The 13,614-nt window shown below is 35.6% G+C and overlaps 1 protein-coding gene across 24 annotated transcripts in view; it reads left to right on the plus strand.

Annotated features, from left to right (window-relative positions):
• RALYL (RALY RNA binding protein like) overlaps positions 1-13,614 on the plus strand; it is a 714,416-nt gene that overhangs the window by 611,183 nt on the left and 89,619 nt on the right. For 23 of the 24 annotated variants that reach the window (XR_005381163.1, XR_005381164.1, XM_038579635.1 and 20 more), the window contains one exon: positions 12,439-12,486. Coding sequence is in view for 22 of the 24 variants with exons in the window: in XM_038579635.1 (XP_038435563.1) it covers positions 12,439-12,486 (48 nt within the window). In the remaining 2 variants the exon portion in view is untranslated. Of the gene's footprint in view, positions 1-2,470; positions 2,597-12,438; positions 12,487-13,614 lie in introns of those variants that run through there. The other variant, XM_038579644.1, reaches the window with a different exon arrangement.

Consider the following 13,614-nt stretch of genomic DNA (forward strand, 5'->3'; position numbering starts at 1 on the left):
GTTGCTGAGAGTATATTTGAGCAGTCAAATATGCTGCTTCAGCAACTCAAAATTTTTGCCACTCTGTGCATATCTGTGAATGACTATAAAAGCACTGCAAACATTGATTTGAGGGTTATAGGTAATCCTTGCAAATTCACAAATACAGAACCCACGAATAAGAATCAACTGTATTTTCAAAAATCTAAGAATTAACAAATCCTTTCTAAGAAATCTACTGATGCTTGTTTCACCCAAATCATTGAATAAACCAATACATAAATAAGTAAATAAATACATAAATGAAAGGTCTAACACAAGAAAGAGAAAACTCCCCAAGTCACTAGTGAAGAGAAGTACCAGGATGGTCACTTTTTTATAGACCCTAAGAGGAGCCATCTGAGTTACAGCAGGACAATAGAGATCTCCAGTAAGAATGAAAAAGTGAAGCCATCATAAAGGCCAAGTAAACAACAATTTGTACAAGAAGGAAATGTAATCATAATATATTGCTTAACTCTAAATAATATTTACGTAGTCATAATAATGTAAACGCTGAACATTGACTGTAAACACTGAACATTGACTTAAAACAACAAAGAACTAATGAGAAAAAAAGCATGGAAGCTTATGAGAAATTTTTCACTACAGATAAGCCCAGTAATGTTGTGAGGGCTCACACAGAACTCATTCCTCTGAGTAAGATTTAATTCTATTCAAAATGAATACGTGGTTGAAAGGTACATACTTCCAAGTATAGGATAAGTAAATCCCGGGGATGCAACAATATACAGCATAGTGATTATAGTTAATCATACTGTACTGTATATTTGAAAGTTACTAAGAGGATAGATTTTAAAAGTTCTCATCACAAAGAGAAACAATTTTGTAACTCTGTGTGGTGATGGATGTTAACTAAACTAATTCCGGTAATCATTTCACAAAATATCAAATCATTCTGTACACCTAAAACTAAGACAATGTTATATGCCAATTTTATCTCAATTTAAAAATAAAAACAAAAGATTTAACTCTAGAAACTGAAGAATATTAAATAAAATGTCTGTTAACTTAGTTCAATAGTGCTCAGAAGGAAAGTGCTTCTAAGAAACATTTGTAGGTTGTAATAAGAAGAGACTAATCTAGAAAATAGCAGTTGACTCTTTAAACTCCAGATTCAATATAAAGCCTCATATGAAGAAGTAAATGGAATATTTGATACTACACTAGGGACAAAAACCAATACGTGATACTAGAAAAAAAAATTGATAATATTTCCTTAGTAAAATAGAGGAAAGTAGCAAAATGAGAACAAGGAAAAGAAATAGATGAAAGTTCATAGGGCTTAATCTGTAAATAATAGGTATTGCCACAAAGAACAATTTTACAGAACATGAAAAGAGTCAACGTGAAAGATAAATACAATTCACTTGATTTTTTAAATAAGATTTTTACAATTTAAAATATAAAGAAAACTACTGGTATCCATGACAAAAGAGAAAAAGAAAAGAAAAGCTAACTTTAAGAGAAAAACTAAAGTTGGACTCAGTTTTTTCTCTGCTATGCACTACTGGAAGACAATAACAGATATTTTTGAGGGAAAAGATTGTAATAAGAATCTTGTGTTCAGCTACATCATCTTTCATTTGTGAGGGTAACAGAAAGACATCAAGAGATAATACATTTTACCACATACTGAACCCAGATGGAATTTTATAAATGTAGCTACTGTCCTTGTTTTGGTTCTAGACACCAGCATCATAAGGACCAACTTATAAAAATATGTTTAACAACTGTATGTAGTCATGTTCTTTAACTGAGAAGTTCATGAAGGGGATAAAATGATTTGTTGAAAAAGACTATAGGAAAATGATAGTGGTGGGGAAAATATGACAATATCTTTACAGTTTATCTACAGATGAGAAAATTATAAACAAAATTTTGAAGAATAGTAATTATGAAGGAGATGATCTCTTCTACAAATGTGTCATTTAAGGCAGTTCAGTGAGAATAAAATACAGACAATAAGCCATGTTTATACATGAAGGTACACAGGAAGGTAGTCATTGACAGAGTCCAAACCAAGTCAATAAAGAGTGGAAGAATTATTCAGTATTCCTTCTTGTTTTGGGCACATATCTATTTAAGTAGTTCTTTTCTTACTATTTTATTTAGAATATATTATAAGGAATGCATCTTAATTTTATCAAATACCCCTTTAGCATCTACTAATGAAAATAATATTTTTTCTCCTTTCATTTGTTGAGCCAGATTATGCTGATAGACTTTCAGACTAGAGCCTGATATTGATTTCCTCTCTCTATTTTGGCTTATTGTGTTGCTCTTTTTCTAGTAAGATTAAGACTGAATTCCTTTCTTTTTCATCTTTAGTCTTTAACAATGAACACATTTAAGCTATACCTTGATCTGAGTTAAGTACTAATTGTGTCCCATAGGTTTTGGAAGAAACATTCTTTTTATTTCTTTCTAGATAATATGAAAGTCCAATTTTTATTTCTTCTTTAATTCTGCAACAATTTGATTGAGGAGAATCAAAAAGACCAGAATTGGTGCTGAAGAGAAAAGGAGCCAGACTCAGGTCACCATGTTCCCAAAATCTGTAGGTGAATACTTAAATGTTACATTTTAATGAAGTAATTTTATTTAATAAAATCATGAAATTTCAACTTGGAAGATATCCCAGAACTATGTAATGCATCAATTCTCTTTTTTACAAAATCCTTAACAAATGATTTTCAGGCTCTTCTTGAAGCACATGTATCTGTTACACTGTGTTATACTAGATCATAGAGTGTTTTGTCATGGTATTTTTCTTTTTATGATTCTATTTTCTTTCCAAAACTACTAGGCACTCAAGATATTTGGAACTCATTATTCTATTTCTTTGTTATATTTAGCAGTAACATTGTTCCTTGTAATTACTACTCTTTAAGACTTGTTTTGCCTTCTGGGACCACAATGAATAAATTCAATGGCTCTGCCACTAGACAACCTTTCAAATATTTAAACAGTTAGCTGCCTTCTTTCCCAAAGGCTTTCCTCTCTAGACCAAACAGCCTTATTTAATTCAACCCTTTTCATACAGTCACTTTTGAGATTTTTTTTTTTTTTGCCATCCTTATTTCTTTCATTTGTATGCATTCCAGTTGGTTAATATCCTTATGAAACTTTACGGAAATACACTAAACTGTTTCCAGGGATGTTTCAAAAGTGAGAGTCCAATGGAATTATTATCTTCTTTTTAGAAGACACTACACTCTGGCTAATGCCTGCTAAGATTTCACTGGCCTTGTGGTAGTGGTAGCACATTCCTGGCTTCTACTTCTGGCAACGGTAGCAATTAGCAAAAATACCTAGTATTTCTTACGCCCATATCTGGTAAGCCATACAAAATGTGGTTTATACTCTGGACTCTAATTAATCATATCATTGCCTTGGTTCTCTCTTTTATGCAATTGGAAGTATATTAACACTAACTCATACAACAGAGTTGTAACAGGCAATGTCCAGTCAGGAGACAGCAGACAGAAACCACACCAGTCATTTTAACAGAGTAAATTTAATATGAGGATTTATTAACTGGTAAAATACAGAGTTAAACTACTTTAAAATGGTAAAAAAAAAAAAAAAAGGCTACAAAAGAATATCAGAATAGAAAATGTAAGGAACAACCACTATCTCTGTGGCTGAGAGTATCCAAAGAAGGAATAAATGAAGAGCCTCTCTCTCAGGCTGAGATTCACACCCCCATAGGAGATGGGGTGACTGCTGCCTACTGGATAGCAGAGAAGTTCATTGGGGTGTTAGTGGAATAGGGACATAGGGTAGGCACCCTTCTACTGGGGTGCCAGTGAGTGTCACTGGCTCTCTCACATGCTCTCACATGCTGCTGACAGCAGTGCCAAGTGAGCAAGAAGAAAAGGATATTGTAACCTGGAAAAGAAAAGCTGCTGCTGCTTCTTTGCCTTGTGATTTTCCTCCAGTGCCCTCTGACAAACCCTAGCCATCATAATGGTCTAAACATTTTTTTTAAAGATTTATTTGAGAGAGAGAGAGAGTGAGGGGGAAGGGCAGAGGAAAGAGTCTTAAGCAGACTCTACACTGAGTGTGGAGCCCAACTTGGGGCTCCATCTTACCACCTTGAGATCACAACCTGAACCAAAACCTAGAGTCAGATGCCTAACCAATTACACCACCCAGGCACCACTGCAATGGTCTAAACATTCTAATATTAATATTCAGGTATTTGAAAACTCTAATATAGATATTTGTTTTCCTACAAAAAGTAATAACAACAAATATTATAGCAGAAATTGCCACACACATAATATTCAATTCAAAAAATTTCAAATGGGTGACCGCAAACACTGTGCCTTTACAAAACGCACAGTCTTGTAAAATAGACCCCTGGATGGTCAATTGTTATATAATACATTCAGATAGAAGTATGCATAAGAAGCTCTAAGAATTAAATCTGCATATTTATGGCTGAGTTCACTTAAAACAGAGATAGAAATACTCTACAGGATTTTGACTTGAGTCCTCATGGAATACTTTACTCTGGAAACGTCAGTGTCAAGAAATTAAGACAAATTTGATTAAGTTCAAAGAGGGAAGACAAGAATGATGAATGGAATAGAGAGATTGGTTTGTAAAGGGAAAGGTTAACAGAAATAAAGTTAGATAGATTAGCTAAGTGACAGGAAAAGGAGAAAGCTGACAAGCAAGAATTAAGTGTAAATACAAAAAGACTATAATCAAGGAATAACAGAAATACATGGAATTTAGTTTCACCCCACAGGCTTTATAATTGGGGAAGCTGTGGGGCTTGAGTTTGGCCTTGAAGAATGGATAATATTCAACTAAAAGAAGATACAACATGTTGATAGCCGGAGAGCTTGAGCGAAACCCTATAAAGAGAAACTATTGAGCAACCAGTTGGGTTAATACAGAAGACTGGTGTAGAGATCCAAGGATGTCTCTCTGACAGCAAGGAGTGTTTCTTTGCCACAGAATAAGTGCTGGAAAATGCTGAATGGTTGAAAGAGTAGTTGAACAAATTATTAAAGAATATTTGAAGAAAGAGCCACATTTCAGAGAGTACTGAATATTGAAGAGTCTGAACGTTACCGTGTAGGCCATGAGGAGTAATTGAAGAGTTTGTTGTTGTTTTATTTTTTACATTTTGTGAAAGGAATGCTTTCAAGTGACTCATAACATATATCATGGGTGGGAGATGTGATTATACTTGGGACCAGGAATACCAGTTTAGAGACCATTTCATTGCTCCAGACAGGACTTTATCTCTAGGCCAGACTTTCAAAATAGCTAGATTATTGGTTCTCCTGCTTTCACAGTAGTTCTCTTACCAGGTGTGTCATGCTGTTTGAAAAAAAAAAAATCATTTTCATGGTAGCTTTATCAAGTAATCATGAATTAAAAAGAATAATTATTTTCATTTATTCTAGATGAAAAGACAGAAGTGGAAACTAAATGCCATTATAGAATTCTGTGTGTAAAAATCTTTCTTAACAGAACACAGCTTAGAGAAGGGTAACAAGCACACCTCATTCGGGAAGATACTTCCAAAATCACAATCCCTGTGTTAACTCAGCCGGAAGACAGAAAAATAATTCTTTATTTCCCCCTCCCTTTTATCTCTTGAGAATTTCTCAGAATTCACTGTCTACACCTCCCTTAATTAAAGTAACTATCCTTTAAGTGTGTGAAACAGTAAGCTTGACTCACAGCAAGGAAGAGACCAGAACTCATGACTGGGCTGGATGGATCGTTTTTAACCTTTTCAATGTCTTAGTCACTGCATCGTGTTGAGCTCCCAGATCCTGATCCACAATTAGCCAGAAATCTGCAAATGTGTCATAATTCTTTAGGTTCCCACTCACCTCCTCCCTCAAGTCTGAAGTCCTTGGTGGTAAATCAACAATTTTGTCAATGCAGCTGAGGCTAAGCAGCTTCTCTCACTGTTTTTGCATTTTTAATGTAGGTGTATATGCCTATCCACTATACACACACACACTCTCCAAAAGTTAAAGTTTTCTGTGAATTCCCTAAAAGAAAATAGACAGATTTTTGTCCACATATTATCTTGACAAAGCTTATAAATCTGTTCAACTGTATATACTCTGACATTTGGAAACCTGCACCAGATTTTATGACAAGTTAGAAATAGATCCTGTAGGTACCTCTGAGGCTACTTCTACTAACAACCTTGGAGAAGTGTGCTCTGGAAATTTAGTCCATTAGCCTACCTTAAACTTCTGCAGTCATGACTTCCACGGGTACTCTGAAGAAAGGCTGTGCTAATGATGGGGAATAGTCTTCATAAAGCACTGTTCTGCAAACTTATTCCACATTTTTCTACCACCACTTCTTGACCTTCTAGAAGGGCCTCTTTTTGAACGCTCACTTGTCAAATTCTTAACCTTTACAAAGACCAATTTCAAATGCCATCTCTTTCATAAAGCCTTGTTTGAGACCTGTCTCCCACCAGCCACATTCTATTTCTTCTTCCCGTAGCTCTCATAGCAGTTTTTATTTCTGTTTTGGCATTTTTCAAATTCTGCTTAAGTTAGAGTCATATGTATATTTTTTATTTAATCCCGTGTACTTAGGTTGAGATTCCTTGAGGTTAGAAGCCATGTTCTGCTGATATTATTATCCACAACTCCCAGTATTGTGCCTGACTTAAAATACGCAGTAAGTGATTATCCAGTTTAATTTGGGAAGCCAGATAGAGTCACTGAGAAGGCTTTAGTAGTAGTTACTATTGGCAAGATGTCTGTAAGGAAACCATTAAAATGTTCCCTCCTTGTGCTGGGAAGTTTATTCATTTTCTTCAGATTATATTTTAATGAAATTCGGCGACAGAAAATAAAAAGAAATACTTGTGTGTATTAGTCTATTCATATGAAGCTGGTTTTATGAATTTAAAGGGATTAGAGAAAATTGATCTCATATATTGCAAAACCTAATGAGTTGTGGTTTCTTCTTCTGTAAATGAAAAAGCTTAAATTAAATTCCAGGGAAGTTACTTGGTGTCATTTAATCCTCAGTAATAAAATAAAGACTATGAGTGTGCAACTCTAAACAATTACTTTACTAATTCCCATTTCCCATTAAATTTTGAGGGAACCTGAGAAGTTAGAATAAAGATACAATGAAGAGTAGAATAAAAGTCATGAAAGTATACCAGCTTTAAAGTAGGAACTATTTGTGTGAAATATTCAAAACTGTTGTTCCACTTTTCTAAAAATTTGAGGATCTGCCCCTTGCCACATAGCATCCCTCCAAACAACAGAAGGCCTGATATTTCCTAGACTTCGTTCCTTCTTGGAAAGTGCCTAACACATCTGATTTATGATCGTTTGTTTCAGTAGCCTAAGAACCAGTTTGTCATAAGAGCTGCTACGATGAGTCTTGCAAAGGTTCCTCCCGTAAAAGTCCCCTCCTCCAAAAAAGAAAAAGTAAATTAGCCCATGAACAGAACAATTTATGAAGAAAGGAAAGGCTATCTTTTTTTTTTTTAACTTGAAAGACAAGTTTTTCCTTCCAATAAAATCCTAGAATACATAAGACGCCTTAAAAGCCTGAATATGACTTCTGGAAATGCCATTTTTTTGACAGGTAATTTCAAATAGTTTCACAAAGAAAGAGAAAGAAGGGATTCTTAAGAGAGACAAAATCTGGGGAAGGGGGTAAAAAAAGAAAGCTGGTGGCAGGAACACTGGGAAAGCATAATTGCCACAAATCATACTTGCCCTGTGGTTATCTCTTTTCATTTCTTTGAATCTTTCTTCTTTGGAAATCCAGCTTGATTTTACAGCTTATGACCTGAGCCAACTACAGCCATGGTATTTCTGCTAAAAGCCCAAACCATTAAGACAAAAACAGGCTTGTGATTACCAAGACAGGTCTGTTTGTGCATTTCATTTCATTTTGAACTGTGACAGGTAAAATTGAGTTCCTGATGGCAGACAGTGGTTCTTGGAGATCAGATAGTTCAGGGTGCTTAGCTACAACTTGTTCTCGCAAATATGTCTCAGCAGTCAGTATTGAACAAAAAAATAAGCAAATTGGACAAGATAATTTAAGCAGCGACTAAGAAAAACAAAAATGATTTCCTTTTTCTCATGCATTTTTAAACTTCCAGAAGGCTGTTAAATTATTGAACTATTTCCTAAAGGTATGAAATACATGGGTGGAATCATCATTTTGAGCCACATTAATAGCATATTTATTAATCGGTCCATGTGTCATATTTGGCACTCAGGGAATTTAAAAAGAGAGAGAGGACAAATATAAAAATCAAGATGAATTTATACATCTTTAATTAAATATTCTCATCATCATGTTCATAAACCCTTAAAATACTATCTTAAATATCTGAAGAAAAATAAACATATATACCTAAAGCATTAAAATTATTAAGCTCATTTTAATTAACAAATGTCTGATGAAACGTAACACAGTAGGAAAAATCACCAACTTTCGATTCAGAAAAACCTGTGTTGAAGTATCAGCTCTATGAAAAAAAATTCACTGACTTGGGGATCCCTGGGTGGCTCAGTGGTTTAGCACCTGCCTTGGGTCCAGGGTGTGATCCTAGAGTCCCAGGATCAAGTCCCACATCAGGCTCCCTCCATGGAGCCTGCTTCTCCCTCTGCCTGAGTCTCTGCACCCCCCCCCCCGTGTGTGTGTGTGTGTGTGTGTGTGTGTGTGTGTATCTCATGAATAAATAAAATCTTTAAAAAATAAATAAATAAAATAAAAATTAAAAATAAAAGTTCACTGACTTATTACAATGTGCTAGAAACTGTGCTGTTGCATTTTGCAGGTGCAGTTTGCAAAGATTAAATACAGTGTTCAGTGTTGCCAATAAGCTAACTATGTTCTTCCAGAATTCACCTACTGAAGCCCTAACCCCCAGTACCTCAGAATGTGACTATATTGGGGGAGAGAGTCTTTAAAGAGGTGATAAAGTTAAAACGAGGTCACACTGGTGAGCCCTAATCCACTATGACAGATGTTCTTCTAAGAAGAGGAGAGTAGGGACAACCACGTGAGGAGACAACAAGAAGCTAGCCATCTTGCAAGGTAAAGAAAGTGGCCTCAGAAGAAACCAAACCTGTTGACACCTTGACCTTGGACTCCTAGCCTCCAAACCGTGGGAAAATAAATTTTTGTGGTTTTTTTTGTTGTTGTTGTTGTTTTTTAAGATTTCATTCATGAGAATACACAGAGGAGAGAGAGACAGAGACACAGGCAGAGGGAGAAGCAGACTCCATGCACGGAGCCGGACATGGGACTCGATCCCGGGCCTCCAGGATCACACCCCGGGGCTGAAGGCAGCACTAAACCGCCGAACCACCTGGGCTGCCCAAATCTTTGTTCTTTAGGCCTCCTGGTGTGTGGTATTCCGTTATGGCAGCCCTAGCAAACTAATACAAATGTCATACCAAGTGGAAGTCAGGGCCCAGACTTAGAGCTACGTAGTATCAAGGTCTGTCACCTATCCACATCCGACCTGACATTTTTGCTCTCTTCTCCTCTTCCCTTGACCTCTACAATTCTAGAATCCCTAGGACCAGCCTCCTTTCCCTTTCTACACTCACTCCTGCAAAACATCTCACCTCTTTAATGGCTTTATTGCTATCAGCATGCTCACAACTCCAGGACTTATTTCCCCAGCAGGCCCTCTCTTCGGGGCTGCCCTCAGTAAGGCAGCCGTTGGTCACCCGTGGAAGTGTTTCTTGATTGTCTCACGAGCTCCCAAATGCTATCTTGTCCGAAACTGAACTCAAGATTTTCCTCTAGAACTCTTCCTACCAATCTTTCCCCAGTTGTGAAAGGATAATGCAGTCTGCCCAGTTTCTTAAACTGACTCAGTGATATATTCAGTTGAATCTGCCTCCGAAATGTGTCCTGAACCTGTCTAACCCTCTCCATCCTGTCTGCAGTGTTGCCTAGGATGCTGCTATTTCTTGTCTGAGTGATGGCAGTAGCCCTGGACCAACCTTCTTGCTTCACTGAATCCATTTTCCTGACTTGTGTCTTTGTGCTTCTTTTTTTTTTTTTTTTTTTTTTTTTGTCTTTTTTTTTTTTGTCTTTGTGCTTCTGTTCCCCCTGTTCCCTTTCTCCCCTGGCTTCTGATAGGACCTTTCTCATCCTTCAAGTCGCCAGTTACATGTCCCCTCCTCAGAGAAGCCAGCCCTGATTAATCTCTTTTAATAGTCCTCTCTTTCTGTTTTTCATTATCCCATTCATTTACTTCTCCGTATTTCCTGTTTAAAATGTTTTTCTTACTCGCTTTTTATCTGTTTCCACCACGGTCCAATAAAAAAAAAATGCAACATAAAAATTAAATAGGTAAAGAAAAGACCGTATTCAAGATTATCTAAACAGAGGACAGAGGTTGAACTTAACTCTGCTGAAACAAAATGCAGGGGAGTTTGTAAGATGTGGAATGAGCTAGTGGGAATAGCAGGGAAATGGATCGATACAATTAGGTCATCTGTGTTTGCTAATTGGCTCTTACCAAAGTTAGACATCTATTTTGCTTCTAAACCTTAAGTGCCAAGTACTGTTCCTGACACACATGTCCTTAATCAGATTCTGATACATGAGCCCCTGAATGACTATGCTGTACTAGAACGCTTAACTTGCGTTATGTAGGGTATTTAAAATCTTTAGATCTCAGTGTCCTATAAAATTGGGATAATACTCTACATCTTATAGGTTGTTGTTAAGATTAAATAATATGTTCTTTCATTTCTCCTGACGTAAGAATAGTTGCAAACTAAAGGACTATTAAATTGATCAATTGGGAAATATAAAATTACATGCCTGTCCCATGTGGTTCCTCAAAAAGTTAAACATAATATTACTTTATGATCCAGCATCCCCCAAAAGGAGGAGAGCAAGGACTCTAATACTTGCATACCAGTGTTCATACTCCCACTATTCACAGCAGCCAGAAGGTGGGAACAACTCAGATGTCTATCAACAGAGGAATAAACAAAAAGCAATGTGTGCATACACATTATATTTTTCCGTCATAAAAAGGAATGAAATTCTCATGCGTGATACAATCTAGATAAACCTTGAAAATGTTATGCTAGCTGAAATTAGCCAGGCTATGAAGGACAAGTATTGTATGATTCCACTTATATGAGGTATCTCGAAGAGGCGAATTCAGAAAGGAGGATGGAGAGTACCAGGGGCTAGGGGGAAATGGGGGATGGGGAGTTACTGTTTAATGGGTATGGAATTTCTATTTGGGATAATGAAAAATGCTGGAAATGTATATTGGTGATCTTTAAACAACATTGTGAATATACTTAATGCCACTGAGTTGTATACTTAAAATGGTTAGAATGGAAAAAAATAAAAAATAAAAAATAAAAATAAAAAATAATAAAAATTTTTAAAATGGTTAGAATGGTAAGCCTTGTTATGTATGTTTCATACCAATAAAAAATTAATGAATAAACATTTAAAATAATAATTCCCATGTAGTATAGACACTTCACTCATCATGAGTTTAAATTTCTTGCAGGCTGGGGAGGGTTGCACAGTGCCATGGAAAAATGCCCCAGACATGGATTCAGAATACTTGTTCTCCAGTCTCAGCTCTGTCACTTACTAGTGATAAAAATTTGAGCAAGTCACTTAGGGCCTTTGCACCTTAGTTTCTTCTAGTTACAGTATCCTACAGAGTTGTTTTGAGTACTAAAACTAAAGGAAATAATGCAAATAGAGGGCTTTGTAAATTCCAACAATTATCTAAGTAGATGGGAGCAGTTTTTATTGTATATTCCTTAAAGAAGTTTAACACTGAAATGTACTTATTAATTGCTATTTAAGTGCCCTAAAATATTAAATAATTGATGGTAAGACTCAGACAAAGTGGATTTTTTTTCCTGTGTATTAAATCATGTTTTTTAGAATAAAAAAATGCTGAATTTCTAAGGAAACCACATTTCTGTTTTTTTTTCCACATTTCTATTTAGCATTCTTATCGTGAATGGGTCATTAAACCTTTCCTTTCCAAACCTTTTGTTCATTGTTCATACTTACTGTACATACCTTAGTAAGAAAGCATAACTATATTATACCTCATCTGGAAAAAATGGCCTTCATTCATATTTAATTATAGGTATTAAAAAATTTTATTTTGCTATCTGCTTTCATCTTTCATTCCAAACCATACAAACCATTTTCATTCCTTGCATGTCAGGCATAGAACAGCTTGATGTGGCACTATATCCAATCAGACATTACTTGTAAAACTTTTTAGATATATAATTACATTGAAAAATAAATATTTAAAAGCATAAGTTTCTTGTTATAACCTCATAACAGTATCAAAATTAGTGTGGTTGAACAAATGTCAACTAATTTTTTTGTTTCCCTCCTTAGTGGTTATGTCTTTGACTATGATTACTACAGAGAAGATTTCTACAATCGGTATGTAAATTGTTTATTCTTGTTTCCCTTTAAATTATCTTTTAACTGTTTTGTGTATTTCATTCCTAGGTGTTCTTGAATGATACTTAAAGAAAATTCTTTACTAAGTCCCAAAAAGTATAATATAGACAGATTTTCTTATTTTCATTGTGCTTACTGAAGCACAGACATCTTGGACTTTTAGGTCTTCAGAGGTTGTTAAGGCAAAAATTCGGTTATGGAATAGTTGAATAATATGCCAAAAATTTAATTAACCAATATTGTTTTTGCAGGTCTGTTGTTGACTTAGGATCCAAGACTGAAAGTTTTGTAAACTTGGAAAATGACTCCAATCTTCTAAAATGCATCTGCTTTCAATATGACACAGTGCAATGCCGTATTGGTTAGATTTGTAAAAACTACGGACAGTTCTTGCTTTGCATAGTAGTCTTGGATCATAAAGGAAACCATACAAAGTGATTTTAATAACTAGTGGAAAAAATAGAAGTTTCGATCCCCTCTAAAAAAATGTTCATAAAAATATTAAAAACTCTCTTACTCTTGGTTATAAATAATAGAAAAATACAGTAAAATAGTTTTAAGTACACTGTAAGTTAAAACAGTAAAAATATTGAGAATTAGTGTGTTTTGGTTCTTTGTAAAAAGACCTATCTGAAAGTAGCTTGAGCAGAGCTTGCTTTCTTGTACAACTTACACTACAGAACCAGCATCCTTCTTGTGCCTTGGTCAGTTGTCACCTTCCTTTCTAAGGCCGAACCAACTTCAGCAGCTTATCGGGTGTTGTGACTTATCTCTGAGAGTTCCTCAGAGTAGGGTTCTTTTGCCCATGTCACTTCTTCTGGGGCATCGTCATCCCTTTTTATCACCTCACAACTGTATTCTTCATTCATGTCAATATACTTGCTTTCATGATGTACCTCGGGCTCCATACCTAGTGTCTCTTTAATAGAAGAGGGTCAACAATTCTCAGTCAGCCATTTCTCCTACAATTCCATCCCATTTAATCTTATTTCACTTCCAGTGTGATCCATCTTCTATTTTTTGCTGCACTCTCTTCTTTGTTGACCCATTTCCTCTTTGGATTATCCATTATTGTCAAGTGCCACGTGGGTTTGTCACTGGCACGAA

Source organism: Canis lupus, chromosome 29 (genome assembly GCF_011100685.1).
Source record: "Canis lupus familiaris isolate Mischka breed German Shepherd chromosome 29, alternate assembly UU_Cfam_GSD_1.0, whole genome shotgun sequence".
NCBI classification, from domain to species: domain Eukaryota; kingdom Metazoa; phylum Chordata; class Mammalia; order Carnivora; family Canidae; genus Canis; species Canis lupus.